This window comes from Lasiodiplodia theobromae (genome assembly GCF_012971845.1).
Source record: "Lasiodiplodia theobromae strain AM2As chromosome Unknown scaffold_2, whole genome shotgun sequence".
Taxonomy (NCBI): domain Eukaryota; kingdom Fungi; phylum Ascomycota; class Dothideomycetes; order Botryosphaeriales; family Botryosphaeriaceae; genus Lasiodiplodia; species Lasiodiplodia theobromae.
The window spans coordinates 889227-899935 of record NW_023336495.1 but is presented as its reverse complement, the minus strand read 5'-3'; the positions used below and the strand labels follow the sequence as shown (position 1 = coordinate 899935).

At 58.8% G+C, this 10709-nt stretch overlaps 2 protein-coding genes across 2 annotated transcripts; one reads left to right on the top strand and one right to left on the bottom strand.

The window, feature by feature from the left end:
* Positions 1–711: 711 nt before the first annotated feature.
* LTHEOB_800 (G1 s-specific cyclin Cln2) lies at positions 712–2003 on the bottom strand (the record flags this gene model as incomplete). Its single annotated transcript, XM_035517429.1, has 2 exons — positions 712–1728; positions 1794–2003. 2 exons carry the CDS (start codon positions 2001–2003, stop codon positions 712–714), a joined length of 1227 nt encoding a protein of 408 aa, XP_035369559.1.
* A 5399-nt stretch (positions 2004–7402) lies between these two features.
* LTHEOB_799 (Small nucleolar ribonucleoprotein complex) lies at positions 7403–10230 on the top strand (the record flags this gene model as incomplete). The annotated part of the gene is made up of 2 exons (XM_035517416.1): positions 7403–8423; positions 8474–10230. The coding sequence occupies 2 exons, from the start codon at positions 7403–7405 to the stop codon at positions 10228–10230; spliced, it is 2778 nt and encodes a 925-aa protein (XP_035369558.1).
* Between the last annotated feature and the right edge of the window lie 479 nt (positions 10231–10709).

Here is a 10709-nt window from a genome sequence, read left to right as displayed (position 1 = left end):
TTTTTTTTTCCGTTCTCTTCTTTCTCTTGCCTGGCTGTGCTTCGTGTGTAATGGAAAACCAAACAGTCTGACATCAAATACCTTCTGCTTTTGTTGTATGCGTGCAGTAGTGACCGACTTTTCCACCGCGCGAAAAAAGCACCAGGCAAAAAAGGGGATAAAAAAAATCAAAAAGAAGATGTGAAACAAGAAGGGTATCTCTACGCCCACTGGGATGGAGAGGATCTTCTGCGTGCGAGCAGTGAGTGTGGTGCTGCTCGCCCGCAGAATCGCAATTTCAATCCTCCACTGGGAAAAAAAGAACATCTCACAAAACGGGTTCCGAGAGTAGATCCAACCCTTTTGAATTTCTAATCCAAAAGGGGCGGACTGAGTCTAGGAAACCGCCGACCATATCCATCCCCAAAACTATCATCTCCTGATGCTTTTACTACCTCCACCGCCCTTCGCCCCCTGAAGTGGTTCCATCTTTGAACTGTCCCGTGAACAAATGAAATGCCGAAGATCAAAAGCAAAACTACTAGAATGACGAAAGACAGATGACGCTTGCAATGCAATAGTTAAACTGAAGCAAGGGTAAAAGGGCAACGCTATGACGCTCATACATAGGTCTTTGGTACAAGAAGAGGAAGAGATGCAACAGGTCGGGACAGAAATGGTTCTATGTCGCCATCTTGCTGTCGTCGATCCTGTCAAACGCCATCAGTCAACTTATTGAACTAACCGCGGCTGGAGGTATTGCTGGTAGCCGTACTGAGGTTGGTTCTGTTGTTGCTGCTGCTGCTGAGGAGCTTCCTGCGGCGCCGACGTCGGAGTCACGGGGTACAGTCGCGGAAGCACGTTCTTCGCGTAGTTGTTACCGAACTCGTTGTCAGGGGTGATCGGCGGCGTGAGGCAGCCGTGCTGCATGACGGCGTCATAGTGGCTCTTCTGCGGCGTCGACGGGGTGAGGTAGCCGTCGGCATCCGGCTTCTGGTGCTCGAGCGCAGGCGGCGTCGGAGGCGTGATGTTACGGCGGGCAATCTGTGCTTGACGTTGAAGGAATTCCTCGACAGTAGTAGACACCGCAGACAGGTGCATCGACGCATACTTCCTTGAAAGAACCTGCGAAGGCTGGTAGAGGTGGTTGGAGAGGTTGAGCACGACGACGGGGTCATAGGTACCCGCCCATTCGGATTGACGGGCCTGCGAGCGGCCGAGCACGCACCTGGCCAGAGCCAGGGCGGAGCGGGCGAGAACCGACGGGCGAACCGCCACAAACTCCTTGTGGAAGAGGGCGATCTCACTGATGTACCAAGCCATGTGCTCGACCTCGGCATCGTACGTGACCTCGGACAGAGCGATCTGCAAGAAGGAGTCCACCGTGGGGTGGCCGATGACCCAGTTGAGGGTCTGGAGAACGTGCCACTCCATCTGCGTGAACATCTCATCGTCGTATAGCGAGCAGCACATCGACTTCAGCTCCCGGACGGTGGGCACACGTTCCTTGCGGTCACCGTACTTGGCGGCGATGAGGAGGGCGGCGCAGCCGACAAGCTGGTAGTGGCGCTTGTAGACGACGCGGCGGGAGCAGTAGCGGTCGAGGAGGTTGACGGCCAGGAACAGGGTCTCGGGGAGGAGCTGGAAGGCGGCGTGGGCCTCGACGAGGAAGTCGAGGAGGTAGGGCCTCATGAACCACTGGATCTCGGTCTGGATGTCAATGGAGTTGACGTCAGGCATCGTCTCGGCCTGGCAGGGTGAAGTGAGTCAGCAACGACAGTCCCAGCAACAGCAGCGGGGTGAAGCCGCCTCACCTCCATGTGCTCCATGTGGTCCAGAACGTCCTCCTGGTATTCCTCCGCCGTCATCCTCGAGAGCTCGTCGGCCAGAGCGCGTTGCTGCATCCTAGCCACTGCCCGAGCACGTTCCCTTGCCTCGGCGCGCATGGTATATAGTCCTTCATCCTCCTCGACAAAGTAGCTGTCGCAGTTGCCGTAGCGGTGAGACGACTGGTGGTAGGCCATGGTGAGCTGAGGTTGTGGTTATGGTGCAAAGAGTGGACGTCTGTTCTCCTGGATAGACTGGATGACCGTGCACGCAACTGGCGGTGACGGTAGGGAGGGTAAAGTCCGGCGAAGAGACTGGGATTAGAGAGTGGCTGCCTTAGCTTAGGCGGTAAAGTGAATGAAATTAGTTGGTGTACGGCGAAAGAAGGTGTCCAGGTTTCCGGTCGGAGGTCTGTGAAGAGACCTTAGAGCGGATATAGGAGGGGGTTCCTTCAAATGACGCCTGGGCCGTGCGGGGCGATCGGTTAGCGATGCGACAGGTTATGTAAGGCCGAGATTGTCCATACCTTGCGGATTAGATTATTAGTTTAAGGAGTGAAGTGTAGTGACTAGAAGAAATGAAGACGCGATGGTTAAAAGACCAGCAAAGAGCGAGTCCCTTGCAAGTGGCATTCAGTGTCGGAATGAGAAGGCGATCAGATCTTTGTCTTTGAAAGGGCCAAGCTCGCCACAGGGGTATTCTCAGGAGGCAGAGCACGAATTAACGAGTCCGCCGAAGGGTGGGGGATCTGGCACGCTCGTCAAGGAGTCTGGGGAATGTGGAAAATTCCCGTCGAACAGCCCACGAGTCTAGAACCAATCAGCGACGCCATTTCCTCAGCAATATTTCTTTCTCGGCAAGACGACGAACCGTGTTCAATGCTTCGACCGGAGTAGCAGTCGATGCTTGGGGGTCGAGAGCCTGCCTTTGCTGGATGCAAAGGACAGATCAAGAGGGGAGGGTTGAGTGAGGTTCTGCTGGACGGAGAAGCGGTCAGTGCGTGTCTCGCCCGTGGAAAAACGAAAGTGTGGATAATGTGGATGGATGACGCGTGTGGTGTGGCCGGGGCGGCCGTCGTTCCTCCGCGGGCGATCCTCAGCGTGGGAAAGCTTAAGCTTCGCAGGGAGACGAAATTCGGCTGCACCTGGTTCTTGGACCGAGGGTTACGCAGGAATGACCGAGACGAACGAGACCACTCCCAAGACGAGTCAAGCCAGGGAAGCACATAAGAAGCCGCCACGGCGCCCTCAAGAAATTCTTGAGCGCAGGGTCGCGAGATTCCTGAACGCGCCGGCAGGGGCGGTGTCGAAGGATAAAACCTGTGCCAATGCTGAGACACGCCCGACGCCCAGCCTTGGGCGGATTCCGAGTGTTCACAATGGCCTGGCCTTCTTTCACGCTCGACCTCGGATGCCCGACTGGAGGAAGCCCGACCAACTGGAGTTGCACAGATTTTCCAACCCCCACCACGTGCAATCCCCCGTCTCAAATCGTCTCAGGCGGGCTCAACCCGTGGCTTCGAAGTGCACCTCACGGCCGGTGTCGCAGGCGGGTCCGGCAATTGGCGGCAGGGTCCTCGGCAGTGGGGGATCCGGGCGGGCAGCAGAGGGGGAGGAGGGGCAGAGCTCTCTGGGCGGACAGCACTCACCAATGCACACAGAGTACAGTATGCACAGCCGACGGAGGTCCAGTGAAGAGGGCGGATGCTGGCGTCAATCGTGACGATTGAGTGTGTCCGGCTCTGCGGTCGGCGAGGTTAGGGGCTGCGTCAACGGGTACGAGCGGGGCAGGCGGTGGTGTGAGGTGGTGACGGTGATGCAGTGAGGAGGAGAGAGGATGGGCTGGCAGCTGAGAGGGGAGTGATGCAGAGGCCGGCTGCGCAGAGGCCCGGTGGGAGTCGAGCCGGTGAGGTCTTATGGAAGGGTGATGTGCAGGCAGGGAAGAGAATTGTGCACAAACGTACCCCGTTCACTAAGACTTTGGCCGCTGAAGAGCCGACGGATGAATGACGGCGGAGGGAAGGGGGAAGGAGAGGTGAGGTGAAGGTGGAGGAGGAGAGGCTGAGGGCGCTCGCGTCGCCTGGCGGAGGGCCAAGGTTTGAGATCGGTACGGCGAGCTTACTTGCACTCGTATGGGGCTCGCCGCCAGCGCTCGGTGCACACTAAACTGCTTCGACGCGGCTGTTCCTTGCTCTCCGCCAGCATCGCGCGACAGCCAATCCCCGCACGCTGCCAGCGCTGCACAAAACGCCATGCTTTTCGCCCGGCAGTGGGCCCGCGGTTGTCTGCTTCGGGCGGCGCGCACGCCAGCCCACCAAGTGCAGCAACGCGTCCCAGCGTGCCACGGCCAGCGATTGCTGCGGCAGCGTGCACAACGCAGGCGCCCGCATAGGGGCGGCGAGCCCTCATCTCCGCCGCCGCTCACGGTCCAGCAGGCAGATGCAGCCGGCGCCCACAGACCAGCGCCAGCTGCTCAACGCGTTCCTCTCCGCCGCCCCCCGGCCATTATGACACGACACCACGGCCACGGGGCTGCGCTCAATCAGCGCCCGCCGTCGCCCTGCACGCTGCCACACGCCCGCGAACCCCAGATCTAACGGGGCGCGTCTGCCCAATCTCGCGCCCGGCACGGCCTGAGGGCAGCCCTGTCCGCGGCACGCCAGCGCTGCGAGCGGTAAGGCTCCTCAGCCCAGCAGCCTGCGCCGCCACGCCTTCCCTGCACCGTCCCCTGCGCTTTCTCCCAGGTTTGCACCGTCACCGTTCGCGGAGCAGCATAGCGCGCAGCACGCTGGCACCACCACCGCGCATCGCCTTGGCGCCCTCTCGTCCATCCCGCTGCCCAATCGATGTATGTTTGCCGCCTGCGTTTCGCACAGCGCTCGCCCAACCCGCGTGTCACATGCGGCTCGCTGAGTTTCAGCGCCGTCTCCGCGACGCTTGAACGACCCCCAATCCGGCCGCCCGTGATTCGCGCGGCAGGGTTGCTGCGTTGACGAAAACGTGTGCTTGCAGATCGATGCGGTGAAAGCATCACCAGGCCCGCCCGCGCTCCATTTGAACGGCCAGGTCCCGCCCTTGCTTGGCCTCTCACTACCGTCTTCACGCTGAGCTTCGCAGCCCGTCTGATGTCACATCCGCGCCGCCGTCTCCTGAACACGACGTCCGTCGCGGCTAGCCCGTCCGACGCGTTCCTTCATTTCATGCGTGACTCCGCGTCGCCGCGACAAACCTCGGAGTCGCGGCGGCATAGGAACAACCCGTACAATATAGTGCGTGCATGTGTCGTGTGTCTGCATAATGGCGCAGGCGGTGACGGCCGGTGGGCCTCCAACAAGGCCAGGATCCGCACGTTGGTGGATAAGAATCACCTGCTCCGCTCCGCCGCCGCAGCAGTAGTCCGCCTGCAGAGAATTTTCGCTCAACGCCTTGGGAATTTTTACCGCCTCTTGCTGTTCTCGTGGTTTCTCTAGCAGCGGATGCCCCACTCTCGCCGCGAGAATTTGCACGCGGCGGGAGACTACGGATTATCCTCCCCCATTTCCTCGCGTAATCCTTACGGGTGAAGGCCGAGAGCAGCGATCAGCCTAGGCGCCACGCCCCATGGAAGCATGTCAGAAGCGCGTTCAGACAAAACGCATCATCTCCGTGGCATGAAACATCCGCATTCTAGATGGAGCAGCAGCCGAGCCTTCGAAACGCTGCCGCCTCGCCAAAGCCTCCGCATAAAAGAATGCAGCCGTTAGCCGTCCACAGACGAGATGAGATCGGTGACGCAGTCGATGCCGGCCCGCCGGCTGGGATAAAGCCATAAGAGAGTACGTGCTCAGGACGGAAGGTGGCCACTTTTGGGTCCGTGGCTGAAATGGCGCCGAACGCGCGACCACCAACGCGTGAGCAGCAGCCGTTCAACCCTAAGTCCGGTCATATGCAATGCACAGCTCAGGCTTTTCATCAAACCTGGCATCGCCCGGCCGCCACTGGGCAAAGCGTCGGATAGACGGAGCCACACGGCTTTTTGCACCGTCACTCTGACTCCGCCGTGCATCCTGCCCACCTTACCCGCGGCGCGTCAAACAGAAATTTCTGCCAATACCGACGGCGTTGGCGCATGTCTCAACCGCCATGCTATTGAAACGCGAAATAGCACGCCATATTATTGCACCAATCGCTGAATCCTAGCTACACGACTCTCGTTTCCAGAATAGCCAGTTCTCCGCAGATCAGCTCCGACCACCAAAACCGATGATCGTCCCTCCACATCAACCACGACGATCCCGCCGTCACGCAACTGTGGCCCAGCCACGCCACTGGGCGCCTCACTGCCGGTACCCGCCAGCTCCGCTTTCCTATCAAAATCAAGCACATCTGCTACCTACATCCGCTCTCAGCCGCACCAGGTAAGGGTTCAGGACGAGCCGTGGTGACACATGAGACGTGTGGTGAATCAACCGCTGTTGAATTCCCTTAGAAGAGACATTAACTTTCCTTGCTGATGTGCTTTACACGCATGGAGACATAAGCAGGGAAACTCTAACAGCACAACTATGCACCTGCATTAGAGGAAGGATTCTACTAGTCGCCGCCGACACAGCAGGCTTTGGATCGCCATTCCAGCAAGCATCATCCACGCTTTACATATTAGCAGCAGCGCTTCCCTGCGGAAAAGTGTGGATCAACAGCGCAGGTGGTCGATCCTTCTAGCCTTGCAGCTGTGGCAACGGGGCAGCTGTGGCAACGAGATAGCTGAAGCGTCCATCCTAGATACGGATACACAGCATATTCATGTACAAAAGCATCCAGACAGGCTTCAACTACCTCAACCTTGCTGTAATGCTAAGCCGGTCTCAAGGCGGGTCGCTGGTGTGGCAACATGGCGCGGTGGCAAGGTCTGAGCACCGGGTGCATCGAGCATAGAGCACAGCCGTGAGCGGATATCCGCAGCGGCACGGGCGGCCGCCCCGTTAGGGTTCCTTGTTCATGGGATGTCACAGATTCCTTCGAGGCTTCCCCAGCCACCCCAGCGGATTCTCTGGTGAGGCTGACATCGACAAGGCTAAATCCCCCATGGTGAATTTTAAACCGGATTGCGGGATTTCCGGTCGCAGGCGGATGGCGGTGACGGGGAATCGCGAGTTGCACCGTTGTCTGCGTTGGGGCAAGCGTCTGGTCGGGGAGAGGTCTGGCGCCGACGAAGTGCCGTCACACTTGATAGCGGTCCATACTGCAGAGCGTAGCAGTTTTCCGGAATGATGAACAAAGTGCAACACCACCAGGCTGATAATGTGATGATGTTGTGCTGCGTCCCTGCTGTAGAAAAGGTGAGGGATGAAGGGTTGACGTCGCATTAAAATCACGGCTCGCTTACTAGCGCGCGTCAATGACCGCGGCCTCGGAGGAAAAAACGCCGATGGTCAAGGGAAATTTTTGGAACGTCGTTCTCGCGCTCGAACTTGCGAAGTCTACGCGCCGCGGTCGTCCGTACGCCATATTTCCAGGTCTCAAACAAGCGCAACGTTTCACGCAGAAGCGCGCCAGCAGTCGACAGTCGGCGCGCCCTTCCTGTGACCCTCCCCGCGCCGTTGCGCGCCTCAAACACCATGGACATTCATCGCTCGCGCTTCGTACCTTACCCGGCGTCCGCCATCAACGCCCTTGCCTTTTCCTACTCGGACTCAAAAGACACCAGCAAAGGCGCCGGTAACGTCAGGCTCGCGATTGGCCGTGCGAACGGCAACATTGAAGTTTGGAACCCCGGCAAGGACGGAGAATGGATTCACGAGATCACACTTAGCGGCGGCAAGGATCGCAGCGTCGAGGGGCTGGCATGGATACAAGAGCCGGATGAGGAGGACGAAGGGTTCACCTCCGTTGGTCGCTTGCGCTTGTTCAGCATTGGCTATTCAAGCACCGTAACGGAGTGGGACCTGGTCACCGGGCTGCCTCTGCGCCACTCGAGCGGCAACCACAGTGAAGTCTGGTGCCTTGCAGCGCAACCTCGATGGAAGGCTGGACAGAAGGCCGCGAAGGAGGGCGAGTTTCGTGGACAGAACTTGGTTGCTGGATGTGCTGACGGCACGCTCGCCGTCCTGTCAACCGACGAGAACGACCTGAGATTCTCCCGCTTCCTCTCACGGCCGACGGCGAAGAAGGCGCGAGTCCTCAGCGTCACTTATCAGAATCGTGATATTGTGGTTGCGGGCTTCGCCGACAGTGCGGTCAGAGTTTTCGATTCAAGGAACGGCCAGCTGTTGCGGAACATCACTCTCGGTGGGCCATCCACTGCAGGACCGAAGGAAACCCTGGTTTGGGCTGTGAAATGCTTGCCCAATGGAGATATTGTTTCTGGCGATTCTACCGGAGAGGTGCGGTTCTACGACGGCAAGAATTACTCGCTTCTGCAGAGAATTTCCTCGCACAAGGCCGATGTCTTGGACCTTGCAGTCAGCAGGGATGGGAAGACTGTCTTCAGCGGTGGCATGGATCAGCGTACCACCGTGTACACCGCGTCTGGTCCGGAAAAGCGATGGGTTGAGAGCGGCCACCGGAGATTCCATGATCACGACGTGAAGACCATGGCAACGTACGAGAGCAAAGGCTTGAGCGTTTTGGTTTCTGGAGGTACGATATGCAAGGACCACTACCCAACCACCATGCTAAACAAATGACAGGTCTCGACACTCACCCCATCCTTATCCCGATTCGCTCCTTCAGCACCGAGCACTCTCGCAAACTGCCCGCCCTTCCTCAAAGCCCCCCGGTTACGAGTGCACCCCGTGCGCGCCTCCTGGTCAGCTGGTGGGATCGCGAGGTACGAATCTGGCGGGTCAAGAAGCGTGACACCAGCGGTGAGCTGCCCAAGCTGGTAGCTCGCTTGGCATTGAAGGGTGATGAAAACATCACGTCTGCAACGATTTCGGAGGATGGCAGCATTCTGGCCATTTCGACCGTTGCAGAAATTAAGGTTTTTCACCTGTCGTTGCGCAAGGGCGAGACTGACAGGAGCCTCCGCGTGAGGAAACTGGACAGCCCTCCGCTGCCCCAGGAGGGTGGCGCGCGGTTGGTGCAACTGAGCCCGAACGGCAGGTGGCTGGCAATCATCACGCACGAAAACGAAATCTTCTTGGCCCGCCTGACGAACGAGGAGGAGGAGCCCGGCAAGTGGAGAATCGTCCCTCGCGTCGTGGAGCTCCACCGGTTACACAGAAAACTGGAGTACCAAAATTCACTCAACGGTTACTGGGGCAGCTACGACAGAATCATCACCCGTGTTGCACTATCCAACGAGGTGCTCGTCGTCAGCGACCTTGCAGGGTACCTTGACAGCTGGGTTGTTGAAGGAAACGAGGACATCACGGCGCCTGAAGTCGACTTGCCCGAAAAGGAAAGGCCTTCAAAAGATGCATCGTCTGACGATGATGATGACGACGACGACGACGAGGATGAGAGCCGTCCAGTCATCTTTTTCGGCCAACACTGGGTGCGCAACCCTGCCGGTCATCTCCTACCGAAACTCGAGTCCTCAGCACTAGTGCTGTCTTTCCGACCAACGAAGGATTCGGAAACCCAGCCTAACGGCAACCCCGCCGTGCATCCGACGAGGCAAAACCCACACCCTCACTCGCACACGCTGCCAGGCGGCGAGCACCGGCTGCTTGCAGTCACTGCTTACCATCAGGTTTACGAATTCGACATCCTCAATGGCAAGATGACGGATTGGTCCAGGCGGAATCCCACGTCCGACTTCCCTGCAGAGTTCAGGGGCCAGCGAGACAGGGCGATGGGTTGCTTGTGGGACATCAATGACACGCGAGAGCGGTTGTGGTTGTACGGCAGCAACTGGTTGTTCATGTTCGACCTCGCAACCGATTTCTCGGACGGATCATCAGCCTCCGAGGGTGTCACAAACGGCGCGGAGACCCCGCTGAAGAAGCGGAAGCGAGGACCGGAGGACGACGCGCTCAGGAAGCACACTAGCGGCGCAGGCAGCAAGATGGCGGCACGGGAGATTGAGGGAGCGGGGCGGAAGTACCGCAAGATCACGGGGGCCGACGCGGCCTCCTGGGTCGAGCTGCAGCAAGGGCAAGAAGCGTCAGAGGACGACGAGGCTGACGCCGTAGAGGCTCAGTACGAGCGCTCGAACGCTCTCGCGACTCTGCGGCGGGGCGCCTCCGAGGGCGGTGACCAAACCAATGACGAGGCGGACGAGGCCCAGTCAGCCTTGCAGCGCAAGAGCCACTGGCACACTTTCAAGTACCGGCCGGTGCTGGGTTTGGTCCCCATCAGCCACGACGGCGGTGAGGGTGCTGCGGCCAAGAGCGGGAAGGCGAAGTCGGACACAGCCGCTCCGCTGGAAGTGGTGCTGGTGGAGAGGCCAACATGGGATCTGGACTTGCCGCCGAAGTTTGTTGGCGTGCACGATAGATAGCTGCTGCAGACGGGAACTAGCCGATAGGCAACGTGGACGGGCGGGGAGGATGACCTCAATGTCTCGGCTAGATGTGAGTGTATCAAGGTGCGGTCACTGCAGATCCCGTCACAGGGCAGAAGTGCCTCAGACGGGCGACGTAGGTGTTTTGGATAAGATAAGCATTTTAGACTAGGCGCAAAGGGGGCAACTGAAAATGGGATTGTAGGTTTTTGGTCGACCTGTGAATTTAGCTCGGTGGCTGCGACGTTCTGGAAGCTTTGTGGACGCTATGGTTCTCTTGACCAGCGCTAGAGGATCCAGGCTTTGAAGCGCGGGCTAAGCGACGTCTCTACCTGCGCGCGGAAAGGGTGGTACATGCCGCGCGGCGGAGAACAGCAATTCAACAACACGAAGCTGAAGAGCTGGTTTTGGGCCGGTGGTGGAGTGGATCAGGCCAGCTGCTTGATCACGCAGTCGTTCGTTGGTCCGCAGGGCGG